The following is a 12,845-nucleotide window of genomic DNA, read 5'->3' on the forward strand; positions in this document are numbered from 1 at the left end:
CATGCAAATGGTGAGCTTTAAAATTGAGAAGGCCTTTGCCACTGCCAGCAGAGTCATAGATCTGGACTCTGTTTTGACCTCGACAGCAGGCTGTGTTGCAGCAGACCCAGATCCTCCTCCCCAGCTTGGAGGACTCTGTCTCCCCTGCTTTTTCTGTTCCATCCCTCTCCCCTGGAAACCCAGCCTCACTCTATCTGCACGATTAGTGCTTGTTTTCTTTTCAGTCTCACCTTCTGAATCTATCTTCCCTCACATCATTAGGTCTTCCCTCAACTTCCTTTCTTTCAGAAACACGGTCCAGCGTAGTTCCTACCTCCTGCTTCTGCAGGTCTGGGTCGTCCCCCCAACCCCAAGTCCTTGCCTTCCAGCAGGGAAACTATGAAATGCCTGGGAGAGCATCTGCCATGGAGCTGGGCAGCATTTCCTCAGTCAGGGAGCAGCAGTTCTACACGTGGCTGTATCCTGTCCTGGTGGATCTGACAGCAGCTTCCTGGGGTGCCTAAAGACACTGTCTGACCCCCATCTCCTTCCTGACATGTTTTCCAAATCATGTCATAGGCACAGTGGAACTTCTTGATAAAGGTGTTATACCTTTCAAAGTTATTACACTTTAAAATTAAGAAGGGGCAGGGCCTGTTTTGAAAAATCTAATATCTCAAATATTGCTGATCATCTTTCAATTAAACTTGAAAATTTGATTAAACCATAAAAATAACAACAACCAACAATTGTGTTATAAGGTGAGTCTGGAAAGGCTTTGAGCAACTTTAAAGGTAAAAGTTGACTTTATAACTATGCTAAGGTGTCTTATCTATTGTACTGTAGTTAGCTATTGTATTGCTTAGAGCATGATACACGACTCAAATGTCAACTCTGTGTCATGACAGAACAATCTAATCTTCTGATGTGGGCTGTGTGACCAGTGTAGACAAACTGTTTCCCATTTCCTTCCTGCTGTCACAAGCATTAGGTTGGTAACTAATGCTCAACTGCATTACCGACAGACTGGTGGCAGCAACACAGATGAACTCATCTATGTACTTCAAACTTCCAGTTTCAATTGTTTCTCAACAGCTGCATTTGGAGTAAGTCTTCTTTTAATGCCAGTCTTCTGACTGGTCCTGGAATTGGCCTGAAGGACAAGGAAGCCTGTTCCTGTTTGTCCATGGAGTTCCCATTTTTTCATGGAAAGATAACAAGGAAAGCCTGTGAAGAACTGCTGTGCAAGAATGGAAAGAATGGCAGCTATTTAATACGAGAAAGTGAAAGCGTGGAAGGAGCCTTGTGTCTGTGTGTTTTGTAAGTATTTTGATACTAAATTTCTTAAGAGTTTTCAAGTAGATTCAAAACCAAGGGTTCATATTCTCTAACGTTACTGGTTCTTTCCCTAATGTTAACAAATTCAAAGGATTGGTGTAGATGTACTCAAGTATTGCTGGTTGACTTGAGCTTCCTTTGTAGTGAGTGGTGAGAGGGTGGCATTAGCAAAAGACAATTAATACAACACAGGAGTGATTAATTGTTCTCTGCTGATGCTGGTCTCTCTCTACAGACAATAGAGGAAGCCCAGAGGAAATATCTCAGCCTGCCAAAACATGGTGAGAAGAAAGTCATTCAAAGTTACTGCCTCTGTAATGATGAGTAAATAGCATTTTAGCACTATCGAGACTCTGAAAAGTCTCATAGTATGATATAAAGCATGTCCTTCCTCACATGCTTTCTGACTATTTGGTGAAACCTTAGCCTTGTGTTTCTTACACAGTATCTGATGTAACAATACAAGCTGAGACTGAAAGCTGTAATGTCTTGTTCAAATTCATATAGCAAACCCATGAACAAGACAAACATAGAAAATTACTACCACTAGTCCCTAACTCACCACAATTAAAATCTTATGATTTTCTTTTCCTGTAGGGAATGGTACTTTTATTTTCCGTTCATGAAGCCCGTTTTACATTTTTTCATATGTAATTGATTTGTTCCTAATGCGCTCAAAATTTATAAGTTAGTAACTCTGAGTCTTTTCTGTTTGAACCTAAAAGAATTTACGCTCTCTTTGGGGATGTATTTGAGTGTGATGTGGGGAAAAAAAATCAACACAATTAATTAATTCAGAAATATCAGGACATATTTTTTGTCAATAAATAAAATCTTGTTGCTTTTGAAACAAATCAAAGAAGGGAGAAAAAGGTGGGGGAAATGGAGTATTGCGTTGTTGGGTAAAAGAACGAAGGATCGGGAAATGACAGAAGTGGAGTAAGAAGTGAAATGGCAAGTGAGGAGCAGAGTACTTGGGGAGGGAACTGCAGGAACCTGCCTGCAGTGTGATGTGGAAGGAAACAATGGGAGCAGAGGGAGCATACAAAGGAAAGGATATGTATACCCTGTCAGAAGAGACAAATGGAGGTCCTAGCACAGTTGAGGAATGACGATATTAGTCCCTGACTTGGGAGGATGGCTTTGGAGATGGCTTTTTTGGGAGATGGCTTTTTATGCAGTAGAGGTAGATCAGAAAGCGGTGATATACTTGTGTGTGTAATGAGTCTGAACTACTGAAATAAGAGTGCACATCTACTGAGTACATCATGGGCAGATGCAAGCTGACATGAAGGTTAAGTGCAGTGCTGCACTAGCACAGTTGTGTTCCCTCCCTTTTTTCTCGTTATTTTCCTCCTTTTTTTTTTTTTTTTTTTGGGGGGGGGGAGGGGGGGAAGAAGGGGGTTCTTTTTTTATTTTGCTAACAGCAAAGCAGATCCACTTTGTGATAGTCTGCAGATGTGAATTTGTCTATCTACAGTGTTCTGGGCAAGCATATACAAAAGCATGTGGCTTCCAGCTAGCCTCTGGATTTTTAATGCCGAAAGAAGGCAGCGTATTTGAATTAAGTTTGTGTATTAACAAAAATAATAGTTAAACTGCAGGAGTGGCAGCAATGGTATAACAGATACTGGGCTTGTAGAGATGAAAGGATTGTCTACAGGTATCAAATCAGGAGGGTGGTAGAGGATTGACTTAGAAACTGAGAGACTGTCAGTGACTGACTAGGGAGACAAACTGTTCGAGGCGAATGCATTTGTTCTGAAATTTGAGGCATCAACACTAAAACTTTCAGTGCTGTTTCAAGACAACCTTTGGGTTAGAATTACATCGTAAAGCACTGCTTAGCACCTAACAGGGTTGATGAACAAACTGATGCTCACCTGTGTCAAAAATAAATAAATAAATAATTTGGTTGTTCTCAACTTAGCTGCTCAATGGGCATAGATAGCAATTCACATGCTACACAGAACAACCAAAACTTTTGGTCCTCCCCACTGACTGAGGGGAGATGACATGCCCACAGAGGACCTGAGAGTTGGAATGGTGGCAGCAGCTGAAAAACATCTCATCTCTAATCAGGCACAACACACAGCTCTTCCTCCATGGTATACTGCTGTTCTCATCCCAAGCTTTCACAGGTCCCTTAGTCCAGACCTATTGCACCGGCTGCTGTTTTCATGGTTCAACATGTCAGCCTACCAAAACAAACTCTTCTCATCCTGTTCTTCTGCCTCTGGATCTTCCTTGGGCCCACACCAGCCATTTGTTAATTTGAAATATGCATTTAGTACTTGATTTGGAATAAGAAGTTTTCATTGTAATGGCAATTTCATGTTTATTTTGCCATAACTACCACAGCCAAAGTAAAATACAGGCACTAACCTTCCAATGTTTGACAGGTAAAGAATGAGTTTCAGAAAAATCAGATTAGGTTATTATTCTTCACCTTTATGCCTTACTTTTACTTGCAAATTATGTTTAAAGAATGAATGCTAACATTATAAAAAAAACTCATATGCCAGATAGATACCCATCAATTTCCACAGGTGTCTCAAGAAGGGGGAAAAAAAATAATAAAAAAAAAAGATGTAGCCCTGGGATGCAATGCTTTGAATCAAAGTAAATCTATTCTAACTGGAAGTTTTCTACTGGTCCCAGTCCATAGTAACTTCTTCAGTTACTGTGTAACCAATCCATAGTAACTTCTTCAGAGTAACCAGCCATTTACATGCAAGTCCCCTGAACTAGGTTTTTGCCCTAAGATTCTCCGTTTCAGGACAGCTTAATTGATTTAGCTATAACTGAAATCCTTCCATTGAACATACATGCCAATTAAGAGAACTTGTCTTCAGATATTGTTTTTTGTTGTTGCTGCTCTGTTGTGGTTTACATCTCTCTGCAACTTTACTGCCTTTTTTGATCATGATCTGCAGTTCATCTTCTGAACAGCTGCCATTGCTGTATTTGATAAAGCTTTTGTTTCGGTTGATAAAAGATACCCAAAGCCATCAGTACCCTGAGTGTTCAAACCATGTTTATTGTTTTTTTAAAAGTGTTTTTATTAAAAAAAAAAAAAAAAAAAAAAAAAAAAAAAAAGTAAGCAAAACCATGGGAAATCTAAAGGACAAATAATTTTCTAGAAGTAGAACTTGCGCAGACATTTTCTGCGTGTTGGTGACTGGAGGCCATTTCCTACTAACATTTCTCCAAGAATTCAACATTCGACTTGTGATACAACTGCAAAGTGAAGTTTAGGGAGGTATCGCATGGGGAGAAGAGGATAGACGAGAGCATGGGAAGCCTACGGTATCAAACTATTCTCATGTAAAGGCACGTGTCAGGTTTAGTTCATGAGTTCTTTGAAACCCTTAGTTGGGCCAAACATATTTCAAAATTTAAAACCTTCTCTCACTTTTTGAACTCTGGACTCCCCATTGTCTTGCTTTTCTAACTTAGTCTCGGTCAGTCTTACTGTACAACCTCTTGTGTCTCTAATATCACCTGCTATTGGCAGATATTTCCAGTCTCGATGGCTGTTAAAAATGGGGTTTCCCTTCCTTCCTCCATTGTGTCTGCTTTCAACATTGTGGGTCAGAGACTCAGATCAGTGTTGAGACACAAATATCATGTGTGCTCTTTTTTATGTGCTCCCTGTTAAATATCCAGTATTGTACACATCTGGTCAAATCAAACACATTCGAAGTTGAAGTAGCCTGGTACACGATCACATCTGGTATACATGGAAGTATGAACAGCTCAAGGGGTCACTGTGGGGAAATTGAGAGTATGAATTTATGCTGCTACACTTACTTGAGGGCTCTCACAAGGAAAGCAGTTCACATGAAACGTATTCTACAACTTCACACTTCTGTGTCTGCCATGGAGACTTCTATATCCGCTTTCTTCAGAGAAATACCAGTAGACCTTGTGTGAAAGGTGAACTGCAAGTCTTCTACAGAATCATTCTTTACCCTTACTTTGATTAATGTGGTTTTCCTTCTCTTTGTCCTCTCCCATCCTCCCCAACTTCCATCAGTTCAATAGGATACATTTCCCAAGACAGCCTTCTAGTGTTGTTTTAGGCCAATGTGTGTGTTTTCCATATAACATTGCAGTCTTGTGTCATAACCTGGTAATTCTCTCAGCTGTGTTTTATGGTGCTGATCAGCCTTTTGAAAGGTGATGGTTTCTCCTGTGGTGTTGCTAATTAGTTTGAAGGTAGCCTGTTTTCCCCTGGTGTATGACTTCAGGGAAAGAAAGGCACCTCACTTTTCTCTGTAGCTATTTGTGTCTTCACTGTAGCTCCATTTTTGAAGCAGGGGTACATGTTACCACCGTCTTTCCGGGGTGAAAAGGATGTCTGACTCTAAGACCGACATCGTTGCAGTCTGAGAGTCAGCAAGGCCACAGCTCCCCCTTCTCCTCACTGCTAATAGAGATACTGCAATTACTAATGATGCATGTGTCTGCTCTTTGCTTCCATTTTATTCCCATGTTGACATTTGCACAAAATGGTTTCTAGTGCAGTGAAGCAATTCTGCTGATGGTGCGTACTGAATCAGGCATCCTACAGAAGTAAAGATTTATTTTAAATGCATGGCACCTCAGCATGGAGTTCTAGGCTCTATTTTGTGTTTTACTGCCCAAGAACAAGTAGAAGTGACATCCAGCTCTGTCTGGGTGTGTAAACCTTAAGCGTTTTCATTGCTTTGACTTACCAGATCCATTCTAACGGAGCTGTATTAGTACAAAACACAGCACAGAAAATGGACCTAAGAAGCTGAAGGAGAGCTCAGGCAGCTAGCTGATGTGGAGGTCTATGAGCTAAGTGGCCGTGCTTGGTCAAAGTCTATCCTAGGGAAAGTGCAATGAGTGCAGATTGGACACAGCACTCTTAGGTACGTTTACCATACCTGGCCTAACTCCACAGGGCAAAAAAAGAGAGCGATACATTTGTTCCAAAAATCAAACAGCTCTGTATTGTCATGTACAGACGGTTGAATCTGAAATGACAAGGTGGGAGAAAGTAATATTTGGGTTTCTGAGGCATACGAAAACAACATGCATGATTAATTTTCTCTAATAGATGAATAAACAGGACTTAGAGAATCTGAAGTATTTTGAGGGCTGTCATATATGAATGAAATGAAAAAGTGAGTGCATATATATGTAATCGATGGTATTTAGCATCAAATATTCCTTTAGGTGTGTCTCTTTGTGTTTAGTCTTTCAAAGCATTGCAGTTTACTTTAAAAACAAACCAACAAAACCAAAACCTTAGTGTCAAGTTCAGCTGTGGCAGTCTAAGCAATTTGCCGTAGTTTGACAGTTGATGAAAAGCATAATGTATACAATGTTTTTCACAGCTTTGAAGAACTCATCTACACTTACCGCATCTTCAGGGAAAAGCAGGGGTATTATAAAATACAGGTAAGTAACCCTCATTTCATCAGTACAGACTGCACTAAAGACAATTTTCCTGAAAAAAATAAATAACTAAAATGCATGGGACCCAGGAGTTGGACTTGATGATCCTGTGGGTCCCTTCCAACTCAGATATTCTATGATTCTATGAATATATTTCCAAGTTTCTTTTCTATTCTATTCAATTATTGACTTTTTAATGTTATACTTATTACGTATGAGCTCACAAGTAGTCATCTTCACAGAAATCCCTAGTAACCCAAGTGAATCTGTTTTTTGTTGACCAGCTACTGCCTGATTTGACTAGTTCTTTTTCGTAGTACTGAGGAAAAATCTCATTTTCATTACTTACTCCTGTTCCTAATTAGCTTTTTCTGTTTGAAAGCTCTGCCATGGTACCCAGAATCTTGTAGGGTTTTGAATAACGGAATGATCTTTTTGATCTTAAAATACCTGCCCATTAGTGTGAAACCACCACCCGACCTATAATTCTGTGTGATTCTGGAGATAAGATGATTCTGGGATTCTGTGAATCAGAACCCTACACTAAGGAAGATTCAATTTATAGGCAAGTAGAGAGGACACTTAAAAAGATGGCTCAACCCTTTGCTTGTAATAGGATAGACAACAGGACTGACAGCATTTAGGTAGCATTTAAGTGGAATGAAGCAACAAAACTCACTTTGTGAAGGACACACCAAGCTGCTGTATGCTGGTCACTCTTGCTTATTAGTGATTTGGGCTGAGTATGAAAAATACAGTTTCCCATGCGGAATTGAATGGTTTGTTTTTTCAAACCCAATTTTCCTTACAGGGTTTTGTCATGAATATGAAGTAAGACTTCTGTTCTACTTTTTAAGTCAGACTGTTTTGGATTACTAAAATAATACATTGAAATAATATGTTGATGGTGATGGGGAAGGCCAGGTCCAGCCGTGGCCTTTCTGGAGTGTAGGAGGTTGACCCTGACCAACAGCTAAGCATCCCCCAGCAGCACAAGTTGGTGGTAGGGAAGAGAAAAGCAGAAGTAAGAAAACTTTGATGAAGACAATTTATTAGGTGAAGTGAAGTCAAGTGTGCAAGCAAAGCAACGAAGGAATTTAGTCAATACTTCCCATCAGCAGCCAGATGGTTAGCTGCTTCCTGGAAAGCAGGGTCTCAGCAGACATAATGATTATTTGGGAAGACAAATCCTGTAACCACAAGCACCCCCACTTTCCTGAAGCTTTTAATGCTGAGCATAATGTCAGCATAATGTCAGGATACCCCTCTGGTCAATTCAGGTGAGCTCTTCTGGCTGTGTCCCCCCCCAGCTTCTTGTACACCCCCAGCCTATTTGATGTGGGAGCAGAGTAGTAAAACGAGACAGCGTCAATGCTCTGCAAGCACTGCTCTTAGCAACAGACAAAACTCTAATGTGTTATCAACACACAAAATCACAACACAGCACCATACAGGCTGCTATGAAGAAAGATAACTCCATCCCAACCAAAACCAGTACACAGAGGCGGAGGCATCAAGTCCATAGTGAACTGAAGAAAAGATAGAGGATGGAGAGAAAAAAAAAAAAAATGTATCTCTGCCAGATAGTGATGAAGTGAATCCAAAGCCCCATTCTCTTTCAATGACTAGTAGAGGGTGTGGGATCCTCACTTTGATAGAGATAATTAACATGCTTACTCCCTGACATTACTATCCTTGAACTGCCAGTGTTGCAGAAGTCTCTGTACAGATTACTTGGGGGTTGTGCTGTGGAAGCAATTCAGTCCATGCGTTTAAAGGCAGTTGTGAGAACCCTGTTCTCCTACACATGGAGTGTCATCCATGTTAGGCCTCAGGAGTCTCTGATGCTGGTTGTAAACTTGGATAAATCTGAGACAAATAATAAACTCCTGCCTAAAAGCAAAAGCTGGTGACTGAAACATTCATATGTATCCCCAGACATGTTAGCTACCTTTGCAAGTCTTGGAGGGCAGATTCAGGGAGTGAAACATTTGACTGGAAAGACAGCAACTGGATCTGTTCTTTTGTAATGTAAGAAAACAACATCTGTTTCATGAAAAAAGTGAAAATCAGTAGCACATGGACTGTTGTTGACTGAAATCCCTTTGAATGTTTTGTTTAAACAGCTAAATATGAACGTGAAACTATGTGAATTTTGTTCGCAGTAGCTGGCTGGTCCTTTACCTCCGGTCAGGGATTCCAGCAGGGAGGAACTGAGAGAGATGTAGCCAGGCATGCAGACTTGTGAAGGGTTTGTTTAGAAGCAGTCACTATTGGACTGAAGGAGGTAAAATTTCTTTGTACTAGGATGGGAAGCCTGTGATCTGAACCCAGGCAGACAGCACTGAACAGCTTCCCCTAGGCTGAAGTGCACTCAAGCAGGGATGGTAAGGGAGGTTGTGCTGCTCAGTACCATCACCACACCACCACACAGGTACCTCTGTGATATAACAATATTCTGTCACCAAACAGCTTTACAAAACAGTCCCTTGGTGAACGATAAGCTAGGCACAGCTCCTCTTGCTTAAGGTACCTGGTGTGAAATAGGCTTGCTAACTAACTTTATTTTCCTTTCCTTGCAGACTTCTGAAGGTATTCCAGAAAAGGTATTCAGAACATTAAAGGATTTAATATACAACTATGAGAAACCAAATCAAGGACTAGTAACAAATCTTCGCTACCCAGTCAAGAAAACAAAGCCCCTACAAAGAAGCCGGAGGCTCAAGTTAGGAAAGGATGATATTTATGATGGTGAGAAATTTAGTTCAGTCTCTGTCTTTTTATTAAGATAACTGCACTGACAGGTCTGATGTTGGAGACATTGGAGGGGAAAAAAAAGCCATCTAATTTGTGGCTTCTTGTGAAAGGTGTTAAAACACAACTTATATTTAGTTAACACGTTGAAAATAAGAAATACATAGCCTTGTGCCCAGGATCACAGCCTTGGTACCAGAGAGTTCCAATCAGATCAATACCTGTGCTATTGACCTGATTTACTGATTTATTGGCTATCAGTTATTCACTGCACTTGACTTTCTCAGGAAGAGGAGGTCTTCTGGATACAACTGTTTAATAACAGAGCTTGCTGATTCAGAAAAGGCAATTCATGGATTTAGGGACTGGATGACCCAGTCCATAAGACACTAAGCTCAAAAAGTTGGCCCTGCAATAGCAGACAAAATACTCGGAAATCAAACTGAATTAATAATATCTGTCTATCAACATGGCAACATGCCATCCTGCTTAGAGGGGAATTTCAAAAGAGCAATTAGCAACCACAAATTTTGTTTGTTTTTTAACATTTTTATTGACTTCTTTACAGAAATTGATGAAAGTGACTATGTTGATGTCTTACCCTGAATGATCTGTGACCTGATGATTTGGAAAGCCACCTTTCTAGGCAGCACCACAGCAAAACAGGACAGCTGGGGAGAGCTAATGTTTGGACATTCACAGCAGTGGATCTATACCTATGGAATTAGTGCCCTTTGGAGACTGTCAGAGCAACTGTATTCTGCCTCAGTAGATCCAGTATAAAATACTGTATATTTTTGTGCATTATTAAGAGAATTATTTTTTTGACACATGCACACCTATATATATATATGAGGAGAAAGGGGGTTATGTGTGTTTGTACATTTTGTGTTTTTTTTGTTTGTTTGTTGTTTTTTTTTTTTTTTTTTTTTTTTTTAGCAAACTCTCCAAGGTATCAACTGCTGTTAGATATCATCTGTTAGAAAGCCAGCAATGTGAAGACAATAAATGAATGTGCTTGAAGCCCTAGTTTATGGCAAAAATGATATATGTTGATAAAAATGATATATGCTAAAAATACTACTTGTATCATATGATGCTTAAAAACTGTTCTTTTGTTTGTGATTCATGTTACCTCATTGTTGGATATGTGGGTAGTAGTTCAGCTGGGTTAAGGAATACCAGTATTATTCTGCAGTTTGGAAAAATCTAAATTAAACCAAGAAGACTGTTGTAAATTCATGCCATACACAATTAATCAGTAACATGGAAATGATTTGAAATATTTTTCATATTAATGAGTGGTTCTGGTTTATAATTAGAGGAGTGCAAGTTCAACATCTGTGCAGTTATGCACATATTCTGTGTTGTTTTTTTTCTAATAGGTACTGCATACATGAGAATGCTTACATTTCATTTACCGCTGCCATTACTGTTATGTGTATGGGTTTTGTTATTTTTTTAATGTAAGAACTTGCTTTATTTTTTAACCCCTCCCTCATTTTAAATATTTAATGTATGTGTTTGTTCTGAAGGCGGCCTGTAACAACCAGATAAAGTCACAGCTGGAGTGTATGTTCTGATTCTTCCTCTTGCTAGCACCACCTCCCCCTCAGTCAGTAATCTTGCGGAAGATGTTTATATTTTCTGTATGTTTAAGATCTTTCACAAATGATTTATGCATTTGTTTTAGTAGACTTGTTTCTTATTATACATCTTTTCCACCACTGTTTGTTGGAAGACTTTTAGATCTTTCAGTGCTTTGGACTTCATTGTGACCTTACTAATGTTTTTTTGATGCCAGGATAAAGGGGTTACTTGTTGCATGAAGGAAACAAAAACTAAGAAGATAAACTAATTCTCATGTGAAAAGTGCTAATATGTGTCCCCAAAAAGGAACTGAAAATAAAGCAGTTGTTCATTTAAAAAAAAAAAAAAAAAAAGTACTACGGGGGTGGGGAAATCCTTCCCTCTCTCGAAGCACATACACTGGTGTGTCTTCCCTACTTGGAGAATTCAACAACTTGCCCAGTACTTGGTTATCACATGTGTCAGACTGTTATATATGGAGTGGTAATTCGTGTCGAGAAAATGGTTGGTATTAATAAAGAAGGGGGAGATCTGGGAATGTGGCCATGGGGTCGGCAAGGCCCGTGATTGATGATAACATCAGACTCTTAACGATGAGGCCATCAGGAATGTAAAGGGAACAAAGAAGGATGATTCAGGAGACTCCATGCAGTCTCCGGTTTCTTGTTGTCCAGCCATTAAGGCGTGGATGTTTCTGGGTGTTTGCTGTTGTTGTTACATTCAACGTTGCTTGACCAGTGAAAAGTTGTTTTGAAAAGAACTGCTGTGGAGAGGAGGGTACAAGGGGGGAGCCTGTCCTCAAGAAAGAAGAAAAAAAAGAAAAAAAAAAAAAAAGGAAGGCAACACGATGTGATGAAGTTATGATCAATAAAGAAGCAGGAAAAAGGAGTGAAGAGGAACAGGCTAGCAGAACGGAGACCAAGACGGGAACAGGCACACTGATCGCCTCATGAAGATAGGTTCGGCCAAACTCAGCAAACCGCTCAGAGAAGCTCGTACAGAAAGTCGCTGGAAATGGGCACACTGGAGCTGGAGAGAAGCGGACCCGTGCACAGAACTGCCCCTCGCTGGTAAGCAGTTGCGCGTTATGGGGAATCATACGTCCTTAGGAACAAAGACTGTCCTGGTAACCTTACAGCTTATTCTCCTTAGTAACAATTGGACGGTTTATGGGCCTGAAATATGGGACCAAACTGAGGTCAAGGTGTGGGACTCTGCAACTAAAAACGACAAGGTTGCAGTGGGATTGCTCAGCACCTGGCAAGCAATCTCTGAGGCCTTAAAGAGCCATGTGGAGCCACAATCACAAACGTGTGGCTTGCCAGACAGTGAGGGAGCTGCGGGCTCGTTTACTGATCCGACTGCTATGCCATCACCATGGGCCCCTCTGCTGCCACAGCCATCATAGGCTTTTGCTGTTAGGCCCCCTGTTGACCTGAACGTGCCTTTTGACCCAGGCCTCATTGGCCTTGAAAAGGAGATGGATATGTTTTCTTCCACCCAGGAAGAACAGGATACATAAGGCCTGAAGACCGAGTTGCTTGACAACTTAAAGCGAGACATTGTTCAAAAGGAATGGAAAATGGAGACTTGTTTGTAATCAAGAAAAGGAATGGAAAATGGAGACTGTTAAGTCATGGAACTTGGAGGATTGTTTGTTATCTTTTCTGATTGTGTATATGTATAGGCGTACTCGCGTTTAGTAAGTCACGGAATTTAAAGGATTGTGTTACCTTTTCTGATTGTATAGGCAT

At 40.3% G+C, this 12,845-nt stretch overlaps 1 protein-coding gene across 1 annotated transcript; it reads left to right on the plus strand.

The window, feature by feature from the left end:
• Window positions 1–1,165: 1,165 nt before the first annotated feature.
• On the plus strand, window positions 1,166–10,107 carry SH2D1B (SH2 domain containing 1B; the record flags this gene model as incomplete). Its single annotated transcript, XM_084293946.1, has 4 exons — window positions 1,166–1,299; window positions 6,687–6,750; window positions 9,330–9,498; window positions 10,070–10,107. 4 exons carry the CDS (start codon window positions 1,166–1,168, stop codon window positions 10,105–10,107), a joined length of 405 nt encoding a protein of 134 aa, XP_084150072.1.
• Between the last annotated feature and the right edge of the window lie 2,738 nt (window positions 10,108–12,845).

The sequence above is a fragment of the Netta rufina genome (genome assembly GCF_964035555.1).
Source record: "Netta rufina genome assembly, chromosome: 1".
Taxonomy (NCBI): domain Eukaryota; kingdom Metazoa; phylum Chordata; class Aves; order Anseriformes; family Anatidae; genus Netta; species Netta rufina.